Source organism: Pongo pygmaeus, chromosome 6 (genome assembly GCF_028885625.2).
Source record: "Pongo pygmaeus isolate AG05252 chromosome 6, NHGRI_mPonPyg2-v2.0_pri, whole genome shotgun sequence".
Taxonomy (NCBI): domain Eukaryota; kingdom Metazoa; phylum Chordata; class Mammalia; order Primates; family Hominidae; genus Pongo; species Pongo pygmaeus.
Genome location: NC_072379.2, coordinates 100773759 through 100800114, shown reverse-complemented (window position 1 = coordinate 100800114; position 26356 = coordinate 100773759). Strand labels below are relative to the sequence as shown.

Sequence of the window (26356 nt, the reverse complement as noted above, 5' to 3'; positions counted from 1 at the left end):
TTGTTGCCATTGCTTTTGGTGTTTTAGACATGAAGTCCTTGCCCATGCCTATGTCCTGAATGGTATTGCCTAGGTTTTCTTCTAGGGTTTTTATGGTTTTAGGTCTGACACGTAAGTCTTTAATCCATCTTGAATTAATTTTTGTTTAAGGTGTAAGGAAGGGATCCAGTTTCAGCTTTCTACATATGGCTAGCCAGTTTTCCCAGCACCATTTATTAAATAGGGAATCCTTTCCCCATTTCTTGTTTTTCTCAGGTTTGTCAAAGATCAGATAGTTGTAGATATGCGGCATTATTTCTGAGGGCTCTGTTCTGTTCCATTGGTATATACCTAATGCTAAATGACGAGTTAATGGGTGCAGCACACCATCATGGCACATGTATACATATGTAACAAACCTGCACATTGTGCACATGTACCCTAAAACTTAAAGTATAATAATAAAAAAAAAAAATAGCTGGGCATGGTGGCACACGCCTGTAGTCCCAGCTACCTGGGAGGCTAAGGCAGGAGAATCGCTTGAAACCAGGAGGCGGAAGTTGCAGTGAGCCAAGGTTGCGCCACTGCACTCCAGCCTGGTGACAGAGCAAGACTCCGTCTAAAAAAAAAAAAAAAATTAGCCGGGTGTGGTGGCACTCATCTGTAGCTACTCGGGAGGCTGAGGCAGGAGAAGCACTTGAACCCAGGAAGCAGAGGTTGCAGTGAGCTGCGATCACACCACTGCACTCCAGCGTGGGTGACAGATGAGGCTCCGTCTCAAAGAAAAAGAAAAAGAATCACCATATATTTGGCTTTTTTTTTTTTTTTAAAGCAGGAATTTGTACCCAAAGGAGATAGCCAGCTATCAGCTAGATTTTCTTACCTTTAAAATGGGAAGATCTTTGAAGGCAGAAAACACCTTTCTACACTAATTTTTCCCTTCTGGAGTACAACCCAGACATTTGACTAATATTACTAGCATAATAAGAGTAAACCTTTGCAAACAGTAATTTCTCTCAATAACATACCATGTGCTTTCACAGTGAAAAAGGAAGCATTGTGAATTAAGATTCTAGAGACATCAAGTTCTAGTTTCAGTTCTGCCATTATGCTGGTATTTACTTCACAGCAAATCACCAAGCTTTCCTAGGCCTCAATGCCTCATTATTAAACATAATAAAATATGCAGGGCAAGGTGCTCACACCTGTAATCCCAACACTTTTGGAGGCCAAGGCAGGAAGATCACTTGAGGCCAGGAATTTGAGACCAGCCTGGGCAACATCGTAAAACCCCATCTCTACAAAAAAATGAAAAAAATATTAAGAACAAGCTGGACATGGTGGTGTGTGCCTATAGTCCCAGTTACTCAGACGGTTGAGGTGGGAAGATTGCTTGGGCCAGGGAGGTTGAGGCTGTAGTGAGCCATAAGAATGTCAGTGCACCCCAGCCTGGGCAACAGAGCAAGACCCTGTCTCAAAAATAATCAGAATAAAATGAAAGACCAAAGAACCAGATTACTTCTACAATCCCTTTCAGCCATAAAATCCCATTATTCTATGAGGTGCTAAATTAAGAATTTTGATGGCCGGGAGTGGTGGCTCACACCTGTAATCCCAGCACTTTGGGAAGCCAAAGCAGGTGGATCACCTGAGGTCAGGAGTTCGAGACCAGCCTGGCCAACACAGGGAAACCCTGTCTCTACTAAAAATATAAAAATTAGTCGGAAGTGGTGGTGGATGCCTGTGGTGCTGGCTACTCAGGAGGCTGAGGCAGGAGAATCACTTGAACCTGGGAGGCGGAGGTTGCAGTGAGCTGAGATCGCACCATTGCACTCCAGCCTGGGCGACGGAGCAAGACTCCGTCTCAGGAAAAAAAAAAAAAAAAAAGAATTTTGAGAATCAAGATATCAGTGGAGACTGGACACAGTGGCTCATGCCTGTAATCCTAACATGTTGGGTGGCTGAAGTGAGCTCAGGAGTTCAAGACCAGCCTGGGCAACATGACTAATCCCCTCTCTGCTAAAAACACAAAAATTTAGCCAAGGGTGGTGGCGCACACTTGTAATCCCAGCTACTCGGGAGACTGAGGCAGGAGTATCGCTTGAACCTGGGAGGTGGAGGTTGCAGTGAGCTGAGATCACACCACTGCACTCCAGCCTGGGTGACAGAGCAAGGCACTGTCTCAAAAAAAAAAAAAAAAAAAAAAGATTATCAGTGGAGACTGGGAGACCATCACTGAAGGGGAAGACAAGACCAGGCAATATCTGGATACCAGAACGAGAGACAGCAGGATCAGGCAGACGGATAGACATGACATGAGGAGAACGGAGGTGAGCAAAAGACCATGGTGTGATCCAGGCACATGCTGTGAAATGGTGACAAGGATGGGAGAGTTCAATATGGCCTGGTTCTGAAGGAGCTCTGGTTATTCAAGCTCTTGAACCAAATCACAGCTTCACAGAGCATCTGTGAAACTTGACTGTCTATGATGGTGAGAAGGAGCTCTGGAAAATCTCAGTGGCAATGGGGCCCCTGACCCATATGGTCACCCCAATTGCTGCCCAGTGGGAATCTGCTGTGACTTGTGGCAAATGCAACTACACAGGGGAGGATGAAGGGGACAGCCAGAGCCTGGTTTCCTATGGAAGTCCATTTTCTCAGTAAAATATTCACTCTGCCATCTCTACAGCCAAGAAAAGGAGCATTATTGATTAAAAAAAGAAAAAAACTGCATTGTAAAGTATGTGGATCAAAGAACCCTGTTTACAAAAAAATGGTACAATTTGTCTCATCTACAGTGGAAAAATCTTATTTTAAGCAACAGTGTTAAACCCCACCTGAGACAAACCACATCTTATAATCAAATGGCTTGTAAGGCCATTTGATGGACAGACAAAATAAACGTTTCCAAAATATTCGTTCAAATAAAACATTCTAATAAATCCTGTAGTGCTTTCTGGTTACATCATCTGAAATCTTTACTGAACAAAATGAAACCTTCCCATGATGAGCAATACCTTTCATATACTGATGACTCCTAAATGTGTCTCTCCAGCCCTGACCTCTTACCTGGCCTTCTGACTCATCTCCAAACTCCACCTCACATCTCCACTGGGATGTCTATTAGGCATGTCAAACTGAGCAAGTCCAAAATGAAACTCTTCTTTCCTGCACCTCCCATACACACATATACACCCACATGCCCTTCTACCTGTTCTAGCCAAAAACTTTAAAGTGAGTCACGCATGACTTGTCTCTTTTTCTTATGTTCCCATCAAATCCAGCGGCATACATGCATAGATATATATATATGTTTTTGTTTTTTTTTTTTTTGAGACAGAGTCTCACTGTGTCACCCAGGCTGGAGTACAGTGGCGTGATCTCTGCTCACTGCAACCTTTATTTCCTGGGATCAAGCAATTCTCCCAGTCTTGCCACCTGTATTCTCCCAATTACAGGCGTGTGCCACCACACCCGGCTAATTTTTGTATTTTTAGTAAAGACAGGGTTTCACCATGTTGGCCAGGCTGTTCTCAAACTCCTGACCTCAGGTGTTCCACCTGCCTCAGCCTCCCAAAGTGCTAGGATTACAGGCGTGAGCCACTGTGCCCAGCCAAGCAGCCAATCTTGACAAGTCGATCTTTCGAATACATCCAAACACAGCCACTTACCCCTTGCTCCACTTTACCAGTCCAAGCCATTAGACTATAATAGTTCTCTCCTTGCCCTGCTGCAGTCCATCTTCCATGCAGCAGCTACAGCAATCCTTTTATGAAGCAAGTTAGATCACGTCCCTGCTCAGTATGCGTATCTCTTCCCATTTTACTAGGAATGAGGGCCACACCTTTACAATGGCCTCCTTGGGTCTATGTGATCCGTCTGCACCTCACCTCTTTTTTCCTTTGCCCTCAGTTCCTACCACTCTGCCCCTTGTTCACTCCACTCATCTCACCGACCTCCTCACTATCCTTGAACAGCGAGTCTACCAAGTATAGTCCTGTGATGACTGATCTGCCAGAAATGTGCTTTCTCCATAGCCTCATGCTTGTTCCATCCCCACCTTCAGGTCTCTGTTTAAACATTCCCCTAATGGCCTTTCCTAGTATCATTCCCCAAATAAATTAATTGGACTCAAATCTCTGCTTCAGGCACAGTTATGGGGAAATTCACACTAACATAAGAACTTAACTCAGGGAGCAATATAACTCTAGGATCACTCCAGCCAGCATTGGCATAAGGGACTGGGAAGACTGAAGCAGGGAAGAAAAGTACACCAGTAAATGGGGCATTATCAAATTAGTGACCACCTTGGATTTTAAGCTGCTTGGAGTACACCTCACAATTACCCACTTTAGAGACGGAAAGGAAGACCATTTATCTTTCAGTTCCTTGCCACCATTGGTCATGGGTTATTCTCCTGGGCATCATGCCCAACCATACTTCCAAGCTGTACATGTGTAGGCAGTAAATAGATTTTCCTAAGCGCCCTTGGCAGAAAGCAAGACACAGGTAGGGCAGCTGAGGTGAGGCACTGTCAGACTATATCTAGGCAGAGCTGGCCAACATGGTAAAGTTGTGAGGTATCCAATATAATAACTAATAATGTTCATTGCACTGTTTTTAAAGATGCAAGCAGGTCATCTCACTATAAGTGCATCAAACTTAAACAAGACTGAGCAAGCATCCCTGAATAGATTTTAATGTTGCAATCAGGTAAAGTTTAAAATTGGCCTGAAAGTAAATTTTATAATCTACATAATCATAAAGGACTACTGTTCTGTGTGACAGTCAGGCATAGATGGTGAACAATAGATAGATGTAAAAAATGTAGTTACTACTCAGTTTCCCAACATAATAAAGAATTTTTAAGGCTAAAAAAATAAGGCTCAAGAAGAACTGGGAGGCACAGGAGCCAACCCAAGTTTCTATACAGATGCCCACCCTCACCACCTCCAGGAACACAGCAGCTAGGCCTTTCCTCTTCTTGGAGAAATGGGTCTATTGCCCAAAGGTCGCAGCCATATCCTGGGGTTTTGCCCATACCCTTGTTTTAAGGGTCGGAACACCGAAGTCCCAGATCATATTTCACTTAAGCTATTCCAGTTCCCTCTCCTCTCCAGCAAACCCTGCGCTTAATTCTAAAAGGAGCAGAGAGTGCTGACAGTACTGGGAAAAGGAGGACATGGCACCAAAGACGGAAGGGGTTGTTCTCAGTATATCATGGCAACGGGAGGGTAAGGATGAGCAATACAAATGATGAGATTTCAGGTGAGCCTCCTGCCCACCAAATCTCCCATAAACAATTTTACTGAGGCCCCCAAGAAGGTCCCTTGCAGACTAGGCTCTGGGGAAATGTGTGTCATGAGAAGCCTGGGAGTGCCTCACAAGCCTCATGTGGAAAGTAAGTACAAAGGGTTTTTCCATCACATGCAACGGCAGGAAAATACATCTGAGTGGGAACTATGCTAACAAAAGAAGTAATTTAAGAAGGAATTTAAGTGTCAAATAAACAGAACAGATGGAAAGCACCTGGGAGCAGAATAGTAAGAGATTGATAGGAGACCCACTAGGCCGGAAGTTGACCAATGGTAATCACAGGCTGGCTCCAGCCCACAGGTGGTGATTATTGTCCCAAGTAGGATTTTTAAATATATTCAAGCCAACATTTACAAATTCGTTCTTTACAAAAAGCTCCAGACTTCCCTTGATAAATTGAAAAGCCAGTTCCACTGGACTTGCTAGTGACAACAAAAAGCTAGAGCTGAGTAGTGGCTCCCCTTCTTGAAAGTCCCCCACGGGGCATCCCCACCCTACTACTAGTCCCTATATCTCTTGAACTTTTTTTTTTTTCCATTAAAGAAAAAAAATATTTCTTGGTTTCTGTGTTAAAAATGGAAAAAAAAAAACAAAGACATTCTGCTGGTCACTTGATTTTTTTCTTACATTCAATCTGCTTCACATATTTACATGGTCTCTCTGGCCAATGTATGCATTTGCATTTGAAACCTTAGACTAGACTGAAAGCCCCATGAGGGTAGATGCTATATCTCTCTTACACACCCTTGTATCTCCAGCACCATGCATAATGCCTGACCCCCAGCAGGCACTCAATACTGTTGAGTTATAGACAGAGGGATGACTTACAGCACTTTTTAAAAGGTGGTGGGGAGGGGCTAGGGAGCATCACATAGCTGCAAAACTATAAAGTGGGCCTTAGCAAATGAGCAGAATTAATCTTTAGTACTGGTGTAGTACTTACAATGTGTTAGGTACTAATCAATACTTAACCAGATATAAGAAAAGATGCATTCTTGACTTTCCCAATCTTTTATACCAACATCTGACCATAGGTTTCTACTTCAGCATTTATTTAGCCTGCAGGTACTAATTACCATCTTAATACTTCTGCTGAATCACTGTTAGATCATTGTCTGTACTTTTCTGTTTGCTTGAAAAAAAATTTTTTTTAAGTCTTTTTCATGCTTGACATGACCTTTGCCTTTTATTCTGAGATACGATAAGGCTATTCCTAAAGATGCCTGAAATTTTATTTGGTAGTATAATAAATCATCTACCAATAACCTTCATCTACCCATAGGTACTAAAAAGTGTAATTTCATTACCTGGTTGAAGTTCGTTCCTTTTTCCTTCTTTAGTAGACTGAACTAAACTTGCAGCTAATGGAAAAACAAAAACAAATCCATTAGCAATTGATCCATATGGTAGCTTGTTAAAGTTTACCAGTTTAAACCTGAAATAGATGAGGGCTCAAAGGATATGTCAACGGAAGATAAGGGCAGAACACAAAGCATTCTTTTTTGTAGGTATACCCTCCATATTCTTTATTTCAAACTTAACTTCTCAAGAACATTTCTTTCCTAGGAAATTATTGTTATATAATAATTTAATACTGCAAAAATCTAATACTATGAAACTCTTGAAAGATGTAGTTCAGTTCTTGACATGTAGCAATAAGAGCTCAACTTACCAAGCAAAGTTCTTTCACTGTTGACAGAGCAACTGAAAACTTGCAAGTCTTTCTCAAAGGTATACAGAAGCTATTGAAACAAAAGTATTTTTTAATTTGAAGTTTCATACATTAAATAACAATTGTATGAACATAAATTCCCATTAAGCTCTGTGCTAAGTATTACTGGGGCAAAATATTTCAGTAAAGAATCAAACTAGTTTAGCTATGCTGACACATTCCAGACTACTCTTTACCAAAAAAAAGTTTGCTATTGTAAGCCATGTTGGCACTAATATTTAGCCATGAGACAACCAAGTATAGTGGTTAACAGCATAGACATTGGAGCCCAGCTAGATCCAGGTTCAAATCCTGACTCTGTCACTTGCTAGCTGTGTGACCTTGGATAAATTATTCAGCTTCTCTATCCCCCCATCGGTGAAATAGGAATCATAACATCTACTCATTGGATTGTTAGGGGGATCAAGTGAGATAATCTATATGAAGCACTTAGTGCAATAAGCACTCAAATGTTAGTTATTGTAATTACTGAGGTAATTAATTACAAAATAATCATTAGTTTTCTTAGCCACTGTCACAAGTGCATCTCCCATAGGCCTTTCATATTTAGAGGACTGGGAAGGTAGTCTTCTTTAATTTTTTTTCCTTGTTGTTGTTTAAAATGTTCAAAATATTGCAAGATTCCATTTTCTTGAATATTAAAGAAAATGAAAATGCCCATGCAGGAGGATGTGATGTAGAAATTGAGGAACTAGAGAACACCAGTTCTATTAGGCAGGCTCTCTTAAAGAACACCCAGAGGATAAGGGAAAGAGACAGTCTTAGACCTCAGAAGAGAACTGACTAAGAGAAACAGTAAATAGTGTAAGTATTAAGAAGGTTACTAGTATCTGCATACTAAAAAAGTATCGAGAACACACCAGACCCCTATAGCTAGAAGTTGATGGGAAAAGCTGGGAAAGTTAGGGAACAACTGATTACAGAAAGTGAACTTTCAGTTAATCAGGTACTGAATTCATGTGAGAATTGTCAGTTTCCTTTGACTCTTGCTCTAACTGAGGGATTCTAAATTATTACTAAGAAGAATCTAATTCTAAATTATTACTAAGAAGAATGGGTACATACACTTAATTTTTAGTTTGTTATCTTTTAATTACAAAGATAACATAAGTATAGTCTCAATGTTTAAAAGATTCAAACACTATCAAATAAAAAGTCAAAGCCAGCCTGGACACCACGACAAAATCCTGTCTCTACAAAAGTTTTTTAAAAAATATGCCAGGCATGGTGGCATGCCTGTAGTCCTAGCTACTTGGAAGGCTGAGATAGGAGGATTACTTGAGCCCAGGAGGTCAAGATTGCTGTGGGCCGTGATTGTGCCACTGCACTCCAGCCCAAGTGACAGAGCGACACCCTGTCTCAAACAAAAATAAAAGGTCAAAAGAAATGACAGTCCTTTACACTCAGCCAATCCCAACTCTCTTCCAAAAGGAAGCATGTTTATAAATTTTCTATATTTATGCACTTATATTACACAGTTACATTGCAAGTTTTTTAAAAACATAAATGGAATGTATTATTCTGACAACTTGCTTTTTTCAAGTAACAATATGTTTTGGAGAGCCTTCTGTACCAGTACATTTATAGACTTCTTAATCCTTTAATAGCTGTATCAATTTCCAAAAACTTACTGATGGGCATTTAGTTTGCCTCCTACATTTAGGTAATATAATAATCCAATGAACCTTTTACATAAACCTGTATGAATTTGTGCAGATATTTCTGTAGAATCAAAACCTCAAAGTGGAATTTCTAGGTCAATAGGTGTGCAAGTATCAGAAGTCTTTAACTCCAAGCATCAAAAAATCTTCCCCGACTAGCTTAGTCAAAAAGACAATTAGAGGCTCATGAAATTGAACAGAATGGGGTGTTACTTCAGTATTGGCTTGATCCAGAGCTGGAAATATACATTCTCCTAGCTTTCTGGGTTCAATACATTTGTCAGCTTCCACACAATAGAGCTCCAAGTTCTATTCCCCAAAGCCACAGCAATTCCAACCCAGTGAATTCACTTATCATCGAACCCAGTGGAAAAGAGGAGTCCATGTCCCAAATTTCCAGCAAAGTATTCTCTTGTATCCAACCAGTTTAGGTCATATTCACTCTTGTATGCACTACCAGGGAAGTCCTACATGACAGAAGGTGGGAGAAAGAGGTGGAAGAGGGTGAAGAAGGAAAGCTATTGGGACCGTGCTTATGCTTATCCCATTACTTATGCTAATGGGAAGCATAAGTAATACACTGCTTCCCATTTGCATATTGCAGGGTAAGACCATTAACTCAAAACTTGAGGTGAGGGGTGGTGGGGCAAAGTGGAGTCAACCCACTTGTCCCTATTGCTCCCACCAAGTACAGTTTTAAAACCCGGGACATATATTTTTTAAGTTTCAATGACGACTCTGAAATGCCGAGAGAAGGCAGCAGACTCTTTAGGGACCTCAGATCCTGATGAATGACATAGTGGTAAGTTCCCTGGGTTTTCCTTTTGTGTCATATAGCCTAGACTCAGAGCTAAAGAGGTGAAAACAACAGAAATACTGATGGGAGCAGACAAAAACAAACACACACCCATGCTCTCTAGCCAAAGGAACTGGAAAGGGGAAACATAGCTAGAGAGAAACTTTTTTACTATAACCACCCTAACTCCAGCCAAACACCACAAAAGAAAATGCAACCCCACTCCCATCTCTACCAGCAAAGGCTGCATGGGGAGCTTACACTCCCACCTTTGCCCAGCTGTAACAAGGCAGGCTTCCCCCTTCTGCGAGAAGAGTATCAAAGAAGACCAAGTAGGAAATCAGGACTTTCATCCATTCCCAGTGGTAAACAAGCTTTCCCCCACCAAGAGTGCCAGCAAAGCCACGTGGATCCTGGACTCCCACCCAGACCCAGTAGTAAAGAGTTCCCTTTCCACCTCCTCACTGGGATGGTTTCCAAGGTGGCTGAATGGGAAATCAAAACTTCCACTACCACCCAATGATAATGAGGCCTTCACCTACCTTTCCCCCATCCTGCTCCTCTGCTGTGGTATCAGTGGAGGCCAAGTGGGGAAACTGAAATCCCACCTTCTGTCTAGCCATAACAAGACACTTCTCTCCACTGGGGTGTCCAAGTAGGCCAAGTGGAGAACCTGGACCTTCCCCTGGCACAACCTAGCAGTAGTAGGTTGTACCACCAACCCCACTAATTCCCCAACAGGTAAATTATCACAGGAGGTATGCTAAAGAGAAGACTTAAATAACATCCAGAGTTTCATAATGTAGTACTCGAAATGTCTAACATACAATAGAAAACCTCATGTCATACCAAAAACCAGGAAGATCTCAAACTCAATGAGAAAACAATAGGCACAAGCACTGAGATAACAAAGATATTGGAATTTTCTGACAAAGATTTTAAAACGGTCATAAAAATGCTTCAATAAGTAATTACAAGCATGCTTGAAGCAAATGAAAAAAAATCTCAGCAAGAAATAGAATATATAAAGAAAAACACAAATGGAAATTTCACAACTGAAAAATACAATTACCAATTTTTTTTTTTTTTTTTTAACAAAACCTCCATGGGTAGGCTCAACAACATAGTGGAGAGGACAGAAGAATCAGTGAACTTGAAAACAATAGAAGTTACCTAATTTAAACAACAGAAAATCGAAAAATAAAAGAAACAGAACCTCAGAGATCCGTGAGACTATAACAAAAGATCTACCATTCTTGTAATCAGAGTCCATAAAAAGAGAAGAGAAACAGATTGGAACTTTAAGAAAAAATACTTGAAGAAATATTGGCTAATGACTAAAAATGTCCCAAATTTGGCAAGAGACTACAGATTCAATAAGCAGAATAAACCCCAAACAGGCAAAATCCAAACAAATCCACACCAAGACACAGCACAATCAAACTTCAGAAAACTAAGGAGAAAGTAAAAAATTTTTTCAAAATCAGCAAAGAAAAAAGTGACATCTATATTGGGGGGAGAAAAATTCAAAAGACAGCAGATTTCTCATGAGAAACCAGAGAACCCAGAAGGAAGTGGCATGTTTTTCAAGAGAGGAACAAAAAGAACTATGAATCCTGAATTCTATACTTGGCAAAATTATCCTTCAGGAGTGAAAGAAAAAAAGACATTCTCAGATGAAGAAAACTATGAAAATTTGTCATCAGCATACCTACCCTAAAAAAATGGCTAAAAAAAGTTCTTGAAAGAGAAAGGAAATGATAAAAGAGGAACCTTAGAACATCAGAAAGAACCATGGAAAGAGCAAATATATAGGTAAACACAATAGACTTTCCTTCTCCTCTTGTGTTTTCTAAATTATGTTCAACAATCAGGGCGAAAAGTATAACATTGCCTGATGTGGATCTTAAAGAATGTACAGGAAATATCGAAGACAATCAAAAACACGGAAAGGTAAAGAGACTCAAAAGGAGATAATAGTTCCACACGTCATTCGAACTGGTAAAATTTCAACACCAATAGATCTTGTAGAGATGGAACAACTCTTTCTCAATTGCAGTGGTAATTACAGGAATCTACACAAGTAATGAAATGGCATAGAACTATATGCACACATTCTACCAACATTAATTTATTGGTTTTAATATATTAACCTATAGTTACACGAGATTTAACAATTGAGAGAAACTGAGTGATGAGTACACAGGACATTACTGTACTAGTTTTATCAAATTTAAAAAATAAAAACTTTTAGAGAAGGATGGGTAAGCATTAAGACCCAGACACTGTTATCCCATCCTGAAGCTCAACTACCAAGAGAAAGATTTTTTTTCTCTCTTGATGGCACCATCTTTCCTCATGGTGGCACCTTTACAAGGAAAAATATAGTATTTGAAAAGAATTTTAGGCCGGGCGCGGTGGCTCACACCTGTAATCTCAGCACTTTGGAGGCTGAGGCAGGCAGATCACGAGGTCAAGAGATTGAGACCATCCTGGCCAACATGGGAAACCCCATCTCTACTAAAAAAAAAAAAAAAAAAAGAAAAAAGAAAAAAATATATATATACACACACACACACACAAAAGATTAGCTGGGTGTGGTGGCACACACCTGTAGTTCCAGCAACTTGGGAGGCTGAGGTAGGAGATTTGCTTGAACCCAGGAGGCGGAGGTTGCAGTGAGCTGAGATGGCGCCACTGCACTCCAGCCTGGCAATAGAGTGAGACTCTGTCTCAAAAAAAAAAAAAAAAAAAAAAAGAAAAAAGAATTTTAAAGCCCATCTAGATTTGGTATACAAATCCATTCCTTCAATAAAACCATCAAAAGGTCAGTAAAAAAAAAACATATGGGCTGTAAGGGTTGTGCTTATGTGGAGAAGAGACGGGAGAAGGGGAGGGTTTGTTTAGCGACTACGGTTCAGAAGAAAAATTTGCCGTTTACAAAGCTAGTTTAAATTTCCTATTAATTTATCCTTTGGCGAAGTTATTTTCTGGACTAACTTTCACATTTTGGAATTCAAAGCAGCTTTGTCACTGGAAAATTTTTGAAAAACAGCCACTCTGGAGGGAACCTATCACTATCAATCCATTGAAAAACATTCACTGCACTCCTACCACTCACAGGCAGTAAGCTAAAGGTAAGGGGGATGAAACACATTGGTATGCAAAGCGCTCCTACTGTCAAGTGCTCATAGTCTTGGGAGAGAGGAATATGACCACAAAAGATAGCAGCAGTCACCACAACTGGATTGACAGAAGACAGACTATGATGTCTCCTCTCAACCCACCTTTTTAGAATACATGCCACACAGAAATTAAGCTAACAATTGCACTGAAAACTTGAGATTTTATTCTCTTTCCCTAGACTGTGTATTGTGAAAGAGTTTATGTTGATCATCACTGTGTCTCCAGCACCTGACAGAGAAAACACTCAATGCTTATTTGTTGGATCAGTGAATGGGTGAATGAATTAATGAATAAAGGTGAAAGTGGTGGAAGAAGGGAAGAGAGAATTAACCAAGCAGCATATTGGAACCCTGAAGAGTAAGGTGACCTGTAAGAAATTTGTAATGGATAAAGGACATTTAAGTTCAAAGATGTCTAATATTCAATTCTAAATTGTTTTTACATAGGCACAAAATTACTGCCTCCCATTTGCTCCCAGAATTAGACAAAGCCTGTCACATCAACCAACGCCTTATGTGAGTAATTTGGGGAAAAAAAATAAGGAAAGGGGATCCTTGTCTGGATCACTAAGAAATAATGAGAAACAAGACACGTGAAGGTTAAGCAGAAAGAGTCAGAGGTCATTATACGATGACCTGGGAGTACACAAATCTCAAGGAAGACACTGGACCTCCTACTTTCTTACAGGATATTGAATAATTTGTTTGGACCAATTTTACTTAAATCTCAAAGGTCTAAGAGACTTCACCTCACTTTTTGGTCCAACAGTCCTTGCATTTTTTTTGTTTAAGATAACAGGACCAAGAGATCGTTAAAGGAGAAGAGAAGGAATGCAAAGAAATATAATTTTTTAGAAAATAAAGTTGGTATTCCCACTCCTAGATACACACACAAAAGAATGACAAAATAGCTATGTATACAATAGTGTTCATAATAGGCAAATATTAGAAACAGATGCCCATCAACAAATAAATGAATAAATGAATAAATAAATGAATAAAACTGTTGCATGTACTGTGATAACTGATTACAAGAATTGGAGTTATTCTGTCATACTCAATCAAGTTAAATCAAGAGATCAGGAGAGGAAAAGAGAAGCACACAGGGCACAAGTGCCTGCCCAGGTATTGTGCAAGCCAGCTGCCAAAATGACCAAATGCCATAAACTTAAGAACAGCTTCACCTAGTAGCTGCTGAAACAAACTGCCATGGCTCTAAAACTAGTTTTACCTACTGCTTTCACACACCGAGATCTTGCCAGCTCCTGGAAACTTTCCTATTGCCAATGAGTTTTCTTTCAAAGCCATGTGTAACATTTCTCTTTCTGATAAAACCCCCAACCTTTCTTAGTTCTTTGGACATACCAAAGACTACCCTGGTCTGTGTGTATGCCTCAAATTGCAATTCTGTTTTTTCAAATAAAATGTTTAGAGAAAAAGAGAAAATAAAGTTAGAATTTATATCTAGAAAAAGGAGGAGACAAAGAAAACTCTAAAGGCGGTAAAGTAACCAATGAGTAATCTATGATTTTTACCTCATTTTGTCTGGTTTGACAATCATATAATCCAAAGACGACATTTCCCTTATCATCCTAAAAAAAATTAACCAGATGTTTATTAAATATCATTGTTTAGGAAGTTAGAATGTTACCAGTTTTAAAACCAACCTGCAATAACTCAATCTTAGCAGTAAGCACTCTAAAAGAAGCTTTCTATGCCTGTCAGAGGGGGACTGAATCCAGTTCAGCTAGTCATTTGGGCTCAAAGAATGAAATGGATCAACACTGTAGAGCTCAGTGAGTTTGGGGAACTGTCTAGTAGGACTGAGCATGGTGAAGGCGTAAATTTTTTTATACTTCCACTTATGTCTTTGAAAATATACACATATGACAGATAATAGGGATGGCTAGGACAAGTCCATAACATTCTTATAAGTAAAACATTGTGAATCACACAATTCCTTAAAGGTAACATTCTAAGACACAACTTAAAATAATTATTTTTACTTTAAAAAGCACAGTGATATAATTGTGCAAAGCAAACTGGCCATTTGAATTATTCATATGTGCTTATTATAGTAAAGTTAAATTTTCCTTAGAACATTTGACATTGAAAACACATTGTTAAATAACAATGCTTCAGGTGCCTGTAGTCCTAGCTACTGGGGAGGTTGAGGCAGGAGCTCAAGGAACCTACTTGAGCCCATGAGTTTGATGCTGCAATGAGCTATGATTGTGCCACCACACCCCAGCCTGGGTGACAGGGCAAGACTGTTTCTAAAAACAAAATAATAATAATGCTTTAAAAGTCCTAACATATCTACGTCTGAAGAGAGTAATCATATTTAATATTTTCTCCAATGATAAAATGTTAACATATTAATTAGGTTTAAACATTTTTACTTGGCATTTTTTGTCCAGAAAATGAAATTGTTCATTAATTCAAAATTTGAGTATTATGTCAGATATGCCCGTTTAGTTTTATTTTAAAATGAAGAAACATTTAATACTAAAAAAAAATTTTTTTTTTTTTTTGAGACAGGGTTTCGCTCTGCCACCCAGGCTGGAGTGCAGTGGCACAATCTCAGCTCACTGCAACCTCCACCTCCTGGGTTCAAGCGATTCTCCTGCCTCAGCCTCCTGAGTAGCTGGAACTACAGGTGTGCGCCACCACGCCCAGCTCATTTTTGTATTTTTTGGTACAAACGGGGTTTTGCCATGTTGGCAAGGCTGGTCTCGATCTCGTGACCTCAAGTGATCTGCAGGTTGCAGCCTTCCAAAGTGCTAGAATTACAATTGTGAGCCACCATGCCCAGCCTAATACTGCTAAATTTCAATCACTTTATTCAGTCTCACACACACAAAGTCATATGTTAAGATTAAATGCCAACAAGTTTATTCATTACCCTTCAACAAGATACAGTATAGAATTCTGTAAAAAGAGAATATAAATGATCAAAAACAGTAAATTTTACATCTTACCACAATACAAAAGAATATAGACATACCTTATAGGTATAAATAATATTTCCATTTCTTTCAACATTTAACACACGTAAGCTCTCATAATCGTTTTCTAAAACATCTGAAATGATAATAGGAGGTTAATACTCAGCAGAAGATGGTTAGAAACATATCTAACCAATATATTAGTGAAGGAAGCCAAATATAAATATATACTAATAATTCTATTATATAAAACTTAAAAACAGGCAAAACAAATCTCTTTTATTAGAAGTATAAACAGTAGTGACCTTTAAGGAAGGAGAAAGCCATAGTCATTGAGAGGTATCTCAAGCGAGCCTTGTTAGGTGTTGGTAATGTTAAATGTTTTGGGTATACTGATACACTCTGCAATAACTCACTGAGCTGTACACTCTTTTCTGTGTGAATGTTATACAATAAATTTCAAGTATCTATTAGTTTTTGCTTTATGCATTTTGAGGATACATCATTAAGGGCATACGAGTTTGAAATTGTTATAGCCTCCTGGTAGATTAACCACTGTTAGGTTCTAAGCTGAGCTGCCAGGTGTCTGAGTACTCAATTAAAACAAGATTAAAAAGTTAATATTAACTTTTTAACAGTCAAGCTTTTAATCACTTACTGTGATGCTATAAAGCAAGAGGTTAACAAGAGAAAGTGCTAATGTCCCTGGTCTATTTTCTCCCCATGGAATGGTGCCGTTAGCCAAGGGTCAGGTGAATCAGCACAGATATGGAGCTCTCTTCACTATCGAGGGACCCTGCCAAAAAGGTTCCTGCAGTATCATGGATACAGGGGCCGAGGGTAGGGAGAGGGAGAAGAGCTAGGAGTGGAAAAGTATTTCACTGGAGTAGAGAAAAAACAGTCTTTGAAGCTCCCCTCTCCCCGCTGCTAAGGTGGTTTTAGTGGTTTAGAGGCTACTGAGAAAGGTCTCTGCTAAAGGCCTCTGATAAAGAGGCCTCTAAATGAAGAACCCGGGCTAGGGATGCATCTATCTATAAGAGTATGGCTGGCCAGCGGGGCCTGAATCACAGTCACAACTCATTTCAGGGACTACAGGGCATTGGCCACACACCAAGTCAGATTTGGGGAGGGTAGCTTTCCCCCATAAGGCCTGTCAGATAAAGTCTTTGTAACTGCACATAGTTGGGTGTGAAAAATTACACATAAGTTTTTAAAATAGGAGCTGGATTAGCAACCCTTTATTCATTATACAATGTCCTTTATTTCTAATAATTATTTTTACTTTAAGGTCTACTTTGTCCAATACTAGTATAACTACATCAGCTTGGTTAGTGCTTGCATAACTTTCTGTTATTAATCTTCCTGTGTCCTTATATTGAAGATATGTTTTATAAGCAGTATCCACTTGAGATTTTTTCCTCCAATCTGACATTCTTAATCTTTTAATTGGGATATGTAGTCCATTTACATTTAATGTAATTACTAACATATTGGGTTGATATTTATCATATTGCTATTTGTTTTCTATGTGTCTCACCTGTTTTACTACTCTTCTGGACTAAGTTTACTATTTCATTCTATTACCTATTAACTTGTCAGTTATATGTTTTTGCTATTCTTTTATTAGTTATACTAAAAGTTAAAACATGCATCCTTGACTTATTATGTTTTAGTATTCTGTGATGCAAAAAAAAATCTGAAGCAACTGAAACTCTCATACATTGTTAATGGGAGTATAAATTGGAAAACTGGCAGTAGCTAGTGAAGCTGAACACATGACTCAGCAACTGCACTTGTACATATATCTTCAAAAGAAATATATACATATATTCAGCAAGGGACACATAAGAATGTCTATAGTACTGTGGTACATTATTGCCCAAACCAGAAACCCAAACTATCCATGAAGTGAAGAATGAATAAATTGTGTTATATCCAAACAGTGGAATAGTACAAAACAATGAATTAATATTCTGCAATAACACATATGAAACTGAGCAAAAGAACCTTCCCCACCACCAAAAGAAGGTACAAATTGTATGTTTCAATTCATACACAAGTTTTCAATAATGGGCACAACTAATCTACAGTGTTAGATAAGTGACTGTTAGAAAGGAGCATGAAGGACTTCTGAGGTTCCATTAATATTCTCCTTCCTGTTCTGAGACTTAGTTGCATAACTGTGTTTCACTTGGTGAAAATTAACTAAGCTGTGAACTTTAACTTGTGTCCTTATCTATATGAAAGCCCTATTTTGCTGAAGGATATACAGACTCTTTACACAAAACATTTAACTTATAAGTTAACTGACCATCTTTCTTCTAAAATTTTAGGATATTTCTCCTAATTCTACAGTTAAAGGATTTAAACACTGGTAGATTCAGCATTGTACTTATCACTAATTGGGCAGAAGTGTGTACTTTCCCAATTTCCTCAAAAGTTATCCAAAATTATGGCCGGCACAGTGGCTCACGCCTGTAATCTCAGCACTTTGGAAAGCTGAGGCAGACGGATCACTTGAGGCCAGGAATTCAAGAGCAGCCTGGTCAACATAGTGAAACCCAATCTCTACTAAAAAATACAAAAAATTAGCTGGGCACAGTGGTGCACACCTGTAATCCCAGCTACTCAGGAGGCTGACAGGAGAATCACTTGAACCCAGGAGGTGGAGGTTGCAATGAGCTGGGATTGAGCCATTGCACTTCAGAGCAAGACTCTGTCTCAAAAAAAAAAAGAAAAGATAAATTGCTTAAATTTGATTAATTTTTCCCATACAGGAATAGTTTTTACATGTTAATTACATTGATTATGACAAATTCTAATATTCTGACAAAACATATCTGTAACTCAGCAAATTTCTATCTGTATTCCTAAAAGGAAAAGACAAGATAAAAAATAAAGATAATTGGTGAGCTGGACACCTGCACTGGAGCTGGAGGTGGGAAACATTTAGAGAGAGGAAGAGCAGGTTTCACTGAGAACTTAGACATCATCCTGAGATGTCTCTTCCCCACCCTTCACAAGCAGCAGCTTCGTGGGTCTCCTAGGGGCAGGGCAAAGGGATAGGGCAAAGTGTTTTCTATACATGGGTATAAACATTTGTCAGTATACTGACATGTATATGGAGCTGTCAGACTCACTTCACACTGAAGGATAATAAGGATAATAATTTGGTCTCTTAGGAGACTAGGATTTAAATAATCAGTTTATGGGCCAAGCATGATGACTCATGCCTGTAATCTCAGCACTCTGGGAGGCCAAGATGGGAGGATGGCTTGAGCTCAGGAGTTCAAGACCAACCTGGGCAACACAGCAAAACCCTATCTCTCAATAATAATAATAAGTTTATGGCTAAGTAGGCCTTCACAATTTAGAGAGTTCTCATTTCTATCTCATCTCCATTGTATAAGGTATTCCAGGCCTACCCTACTATACTTCTCAATGAGATAATGATACTTGACCAATATACAGTGAAAAGGTGGCATAGACTGAACTCAAACCTAGAAAAAGGTAAACAGAACAATGGGCTGAGTGTTCTGTATGAAGCTTACAATGAGAAAATGGGTAATTACTCAAAAGTCCTTTGAAAGGTAGATATTGTAGACATCTGAAGAGAATTTCAGTGAGTTGTTTCATCCTGTACATGACTCAAAACTTCTGGAATGCAATGTGTCAATATTTTGAGAAGTATTTTTTTCTTTCAAGATTATAAGTATGCTAGGAGAGATCGTCGCAAAAGTACACTTAAAAGGTTTCGGCTAAGATAAGAACTCCTTTACAAGAAATCTTGCTAAATCCAATTTACTTGCAAAAGCATATCTATTTTCAGATTACTATAATACTAAGAGAAAAAAATTCTCCAACAAACGCAGATTACAATAAATGGCACATTTTTATCCCATTAAACTACTCTGGCTGTCTTAAAATCATTAAGGGAGCTTTTAAAAGAACACTGATGCCCCAAGCCATACCCAGGATATTCTGATTTTATTGAGCTGGTGTGGAGCCCACTCTCTGGTGTATATGTATTTGTTTTAGATTCCCTGGGTGATTCTAATGTACAGCCAGGGTTAAGAACCATTGAACTACAAATGTACATTACATATTAAGCAATATTTGTTAGAGGGCATAACTTGGACCATCTTATAATATAACCATGGTAGACAGAGAGTTGAAAGAAATAAAAATAATGTTTTCATGGGAACATTAGGTAATAACTGCAGGGCTGAATAACCTGCAGTTAAGTACACAGTTCACATTTCAAGGACATGTGAAATAGACAAATTTGGTAATGTTGCAAATCCAGAGACCAATGTCTCACCACATAGTATTAAGCCATCGGCTCTTCCTCCCTGGACTAGTTGCCCATGTTTTAACACACCCTTTTAAAAGAAGTATTCAGTAACCTCTTTGCTTATTCATTCTGACTCTTCTCCCAGTAGTTCATCACTGGAAAGTCCAGAGGAAGAAGTTTTGCAATTTCAAATGAGGAAATGTGGTTTAATTTCACAGTTTAGTATACTCACTGCTCATGAATAAAACAATGTAGCATTTTGATAGATACTTGCATAGGTAAACCTATAAAGAAAGGAGAGTACCTAAATACTAAAGGTATTGGCAAGGCATAGCTCTTGTAAAACAAAAGCTGGTTGGCCAGATATGCTCATGCGTTTCAATCTATTCTTTGTCAAACAAAAGTGATTTCACTTTACAGGAAGAGGGTTTCTCAAATGTATACATTTTATCCCAAACTGCTATGAGACAAAAATTAAAGTATTTGTCTTTCCAATGACCATACTTAAGGAGAAAAATGTCATGCAGCCTTATACAAAATTTTGAACTAGTTCCTAATACATACATCAAGAGGTGATAAAATATGATTATACCTATAACATTCCTATTCTGTAAATAATTCATATAAATCCTCAGGCTCAAGATGACCAGTTATTATAATTCCTAAACCTATGCAGTAAACATTATGTGATTTATATTTCATATTCTGAGTAAAATGAAGTTAAGAGAGAGATGAGAATTAGAAAAGGAGACTAGGAAAGAATTAGTGGAAAGAAAAGTAAAAAGGACAGATACTGGCAAGAAAATAGTAAAAAAAAAAAAAAAAAAAGTGAAAACAATGTGATTAAGGTAACCCTCTGGCCCCCAAATCAATCTAGGAATACATAGGAGGCAACAAAAAAAAGTATTATTCTCGAATCAGTCACTTGGTAAAATATACCACTTCCCTGGCAAAGATTACAATATTTGAAAGACAAGTCAATCTGGTGTATCATAAATCCAAGACTAATAAAAGCAGGCAAGAAAATCTACATCCTTTCCAGTCTTAAATATTGACATTCAAATGTTAGAAAACTTACATATTGCAGATCTTATTTTCTTGAAGATGTGATCAATCCCAACAAGGGATTAAGCACGGGATACAAAAGTCAACATATAAGACCTATCTACTATAGTGCTACATACCAGCAATAGTTACAACATGTCATGTTTTTAAGTGTGCTAGTTATGAGAGCAACAAAAAAATAACCTAGGATGAAATCTAGCAAAACAGGTGCAGAACCTTCATGGAGAAAATTCTAAGACTTATTAAGAGTCATTTTAAAAGATCTAAATAAATAATGAGCTATATTTTGTTCATAGTTGGGAAGATTCAATATTGTAAAGATGCCAATTCTCCCCAAGCTGATCTATAGAGGCAATGTGACTAAAGGAAATCCAAATTAACTTTTTTTGTAAAATCTGACAGGCAGATTCAAAAATATATATATGAAAAAGCAAAGTGCATACAATAGCTAAGACACTCGTGAAGAATACTAAGGTGAGGGGACTTACCCTACCAGTTATCAATACTTACCATAAAGCATAGTTATTAAGATGTTGTCATGGCCGGGCATGGTGGCTCACACCTGTAATCCCAGCACTTTGGGAGGCCGAGGTGGGCGCATCACCTGAGGTCAGGAGTTCAACACCAGCCTGACCAATATGGTGAAACTCTGTCTCTACTAAAAATATAAAAATTAGCTGGGCATGGCAGCATATGCCTGTAACCCCAGCTACTTGGGAGGTTGAGGCAGGAGAATCGCTTGAACCCGGGAGGCGGAGGTTGCAGTGAGCTGAGATTGCGCCACTGCACTCCAGCTAGGGCGACAGAGCTCGACTCTCAAAAAAAAAAGTTGTCAAGTTGAGATAATGAAACAAAATGAACTCAGAAAAGGAGACCTACATAAGGAAGCTTGATGTGACAGAAGTGGCTTTGTTGTGAGAACTAAAAGGACTATTTGGTTGATAATATTGAAACAATTAGCTATTAATATATTTTTTTTTAAATTGGACTCCTATAAATCACATAAAAATAAATTCTAGGTGGATTAAAATCAAAAGGTGAAAAAGTCATAAAGCTTCCAAAAGTTAATATTAAAAATGTCTTCATGACTTCAAAACAGGGAGGATTTAAGAGAGCTGAAAAGGTACAAACTATAAAGAAAAATTCCTAATTTAGACTACATTAAAATTAAGAACTCCTGTTTATCAAAGGCACCATCACAAACAGAAACAGAAGGGACAGACTAAGAGAAAAATATTTGCAACACATGTGATAAAGAACTATAATCCCAAAAACATAACCCCTAAAATAATCAATTAAAAAAAATAGGAAAGTGGACAAAAGGATGAATAGGCACTTCACAGGCAGGGAAATTCAAGTGGCCAGTAAATACATAGAGATGATCAACCTCGGAGCACAATGAAATAATTAATCCTACCAGTTTGACAAAAAAAAAAATTAAATCTTGAACTGTCGAGGACTTGTGAGGATAGTGAGTATCAGAAACATTTCCACACCACAAGTCACAGTGTTAATAAGTACAACACTTTGGAAAACAATTTGGCACTGCCCAGGAAAGACGAAGATGTGCACAGCCCATGACTTAGCAACTCCACTTTTAGACATACATTCTAGAGAAACATACGCCTGTGTGCACCAAGTGGTTAGTAAGAGTACTGACCATACAGCAAACCCCAGAAACCCCCCCAAAAGCCACCCACTGGAAAAATAAGTTGGTTTCCCCAGGAAGCACTCTGAGACAGAGTTTAGTACCCAGTATGTTCATCAGGGAGTGCTCAGGAAAGTGGGATTAACACCCTTAAGAGGAAGGAGAAGGAAGCAAGTCCTGGTAGGGTGAGAAGTCCAGTAGCAACGCAGGCACAATATCCTCAGGTGACCTTGGGTCCCCCAAAGAGGAAGCTTCAGAACTGAAATGGAGTTGTCCCATGTTCGGTCAAAATGGCCAGGGCTTTAAAGCCCACTCAATCTCATGTGGTCCATACCCAAAAGGAAGTGAAGTTGGGTAGGGCAGCCCTCTTGCCAGGCAATCCCTGAAGGGGCTGACAGCTGAAGACTGCCTGCTGACTATACTCACAGCACCCGGGACAAGCTCTTCTTTGAAAGGAAAATCTAAGGGGTGCATCTCCATGTCCACCATTGTGTTGAATTCACACGATGGAACACTATATAGCATTAATTAATACAAATTAATAACCTGCAGCTAGCCAGTCAATATGGGTAAATCTCACAATATTGAGAAGGAAAATAAGCAAAAGGAATGCACACAGTATGCTTTAAAGTTCACAGGCAAGCAAAATGAAATATTTTGCCCATACATATAGGCTAAAACTACAAATAAAGTCAAAGTAATGTTAAAATATAAAAATGTAAATGGTTGCTAACCTAGGAGGTGAGGATGAGAGAAAGAAATAGAATCAGAAAGGAGCACATAAGAGACTTCCAAGGGTCTTGACATTGCTCCATTTTTAAGCTGGGTAGTGGATACACGGTTTTACTTTGGTGGTTTTTTTTTTTTTTCTTTTATCATTTACAGCTACCTGTTAAAATATTCTTTTATGTAGTTGTTTTGATTTTTAACAAATATCTTCTTTTATTTCAGGAGAAACTGTTTTCTCAAAAGTTCAACCCAGAACCAGGAGCAAATGCAGTAACCAAATCTGTTCTCCTTCCTCCTTGACCCCTTGTTGACCAAAATGCTTACAGGCACAGAATTTCCATGGCTGACTCAGCCCAGCTCTCTGTTTTGCCAGGAATATATCATACATATCTCATGAGAATTACTTAGCACCTCTAAGAAAACTTCAATTGTATTTGTTGATGTAAAAACATTAAGGCTTCAAATTTAGAAAGCAAATATGCATAGAGGAGGCATTACAATGGTATAGTAATTCATAATTTACATTTGAAAAGCTAGAACTTTAAAAGGATAATGATTTCCACAAATGTGTGTAGTAACTGCTGCGCTAGAAATGAGACAGAATCCCAGATTTCCCTGCCACTGCTATAAATAACAGAACAGGAATTAATTTGTGTAGGGGTATTTTTGAGGTACCACCCACTGGTGATTATCAGAGGTGATAATTCTCTTAGTATAACAGGGCTAATATCTTAACAAGATATTTGCTCTGAAAGAGCAAAATACTACCAGTATCAGAAAAGCTAGTATTTCCAGAAAGTACCTTCTGAGGACCTAGGGCTATCTGTTGTTTAGTGGAAGGTCAATACACAAGTTTATATTTATTCAGATGAGCGAAAGCTACAAGGAAGCCAGGTCCCAGTGGGTCACACACAGCTTTTCAAGCACGACACACATTACGGAAACATAAGACTGTGGCATTTCACACTTATCTAACTTCTCATTTGCGGACACCTGCCATTTAGCAAAATAAAGTGGGAGTCCAGAAAAAGGAGTACTTGGTGGTAGAAGACAGAGCTGTCTGTTGTATTTCAAAAAGTTAAGCCTTCAAAAACTTGTCAGACATTTGGGCGCTTTTTTTTTTTTTGAGACTGAGACTTACTCTGTTGCTCAGGCTGGAGTGCAGTGGCGAGAGCTCGGCTCACTGCAACCTCTGCCTCCCAGGTTCAAGCGATTCTCCTGCCTCAGCCTCCCGAGTAGCTGGGATTACAGGCGCGTGTCACCACGCCCAGCTAATTTTTGTATAAAATTATTCCTTGACCACCCTTTCCACCTCGAAAGAAAGTAAAGCCTTACTAAGCATGACACTAATGCAAACGCAATGCATATGCTACACAAACATATAACTCCTTATTTGGAGCTAATAATATTCCAAGCCAAGGAAACCTACAAATAATTTCGCTATAGTCATAGGAGAGTGTGAAGATACAAGATAGCAACTTGATATATAACTCACATCAAGAAAACTTTCACCAGTGTTTAAGGGAAAGGGGTTGTAGATGTGGGTCATTTAATACCCACTTCCAAATTCACTGAAGTGGACAGCGCCCTACACACAAGGTGAGACCTACAGGCATCATTGCTTTGAGGCGGCATTTAAGCTCTGAAGCTCCAACATTTACAGAAGACTTTAAAAACTTTGTGAGAAATCACAAAGTTCCCCTTCTTTAAAACAGATCAGTGCTGGGAAGGCTCAAAAGTCACTTTCACTCCCTTACCGAATCATCAAAAAGCCCGGAGGTGGCGAGGCCGAGAGCCCAGCATCTCGCGCGCAGCCCCAGCCTGCACAGGTGCGGAGCTCGGGGGCGGCTGGGGGCTCTCGCCCCGCCGCGCGCAGCCTGGAGGCGGCCCCTGCCCTCTCGCGCCTCACCGCCGAGGCCCATGTCCCCTGAGCCACGGACATGGTTCAACAAACACATAAACACGTCTCGCAAATGTGGGGACAAACTGTTCCACTGTTAGGTATAGGGTGGTTTGCTTGGTCGTCACGGATTCTTTCTCAAAACGTGAAGCTTCCAGGAGGACCCCTGTCTTGGCAAAGCCCCTGCGCTGCCGATGAATCCCCCGGGAGGTGGGATGCGACCGCTGAGCTGAGCACGACCCTCTGCCCTTGCCGTGAGGTGATGCTGAGGGAACCGCCAGCGGCCCGGCCCCTCTGCCAAGGGTGAATTTCCGCGGGCCGGCAGCGAGCCAGGCGCCTCAGGCCCCACGGCGACCTGGCCCGGGCTCTGCCCCCAGACCTTCCGCCGTGGCTGGGTGAGGGTGGCAAAGCCAAAACAGCCCTCTGAGGAGGGGAGCGGCGCCCCCGCACCAGCCTTCCCAGGGCGGCGACGCCCCGGGTTGCTCCCCGCCGGGTCGGAGTCCGGAGGGTATGAGGGACTCCCACTCCCCGCCCCCTCCACCGCCCAGCCGCGCGCCTCCGGCACCTGCGCCGCCGCTTCCGGCCCCGCTGGCCTCCGACACTGCCCGCTGCGCCCGCAACCACGGGAGCACGTCCTTCCCGAGGTCGAAGTCGGCGACCAGGCGGAGAGCCATCGCCCGGACACGACCACCGGGCGGCTCTGGGGCCCCGCACCGCGGGCATTCCCGGCCCCGCGTGGCCGCCTCGCCCTCGCGTCCCCGCGCCCGCCCCCTCCTTCCTCTCCCCCGCCCCCTGCTGCTTTCGGTTCTGCGGCGCCCTGGCCTGAGAAGCCCCGGCACCACCTCCTCCCGGCCGGCGGCCCTCAGCCGCCGGCGGCCCGCGCCCGAGCCGGAGCCGGGCACGGCGGGTAGCGGTGGGGCGGGGAGGACCGGGCGCTAGGACCAGGCCCGCCGGGGCAGGAGGCCTCCGCGCGCACCCTCGGGGCTGAGGATAGAGGGCGCAAGGACGTGGGCGCCTCAGGGCCCTGGCGAGGCCGCTAGCCCAGTGGCTTCCAAACCTGGAGGGTCGGCCTATTTTCTTTATTCTCCTAGTGCCTCCACTAT

General features: G+C 40.3%; 1 protein-coding gene across 4 annotated transcripts in view; it reads right to left on the bottom strand.

Annotated features, from left to right (window-relative positions):
• The window catches only part of GSAP (gamma-secretase activating protein), a 104974-nt gene extending 78952 nt beyond the window's left edge, over window positions 1–26022 (bottom strand). Inside the window, exons 1-5 of one of the 4 annotated variants that reach the window (XM_054494958.2) lie at window positions 25819–26022; window positions 15677–15753; window positions 14205–14261; window positions 6968–7037; window positions 6603–6656 (exon numbers count right to left, since the gene is read on the bottom strand). In XM_054494958.2, the coding sequence (XP_054350933.1) occupies window positions 6603–6656; window positions 6968–7037; window positions 14205–14261; window positions 15677–15753; window positions 25819–25927 (367 nt within the window). In that variant the 5' untranslated portion in view covers window positions 25928–26022. Of the gene's footprint in view, window positions 1–6602; window positions 6657–6967; window positions 7038–14204; window positions 14262–15676; window positions 15754–21486; window positions 21505–25818 lie in introns of those variants that run through there. The other 3 variants (XM_054494960.2, XM_063667685.1, XM_063667686.1) reach the window with 3 other exon arrangements.
• Window positions 26023–26356: the final 334 nt, after the last annotated feature.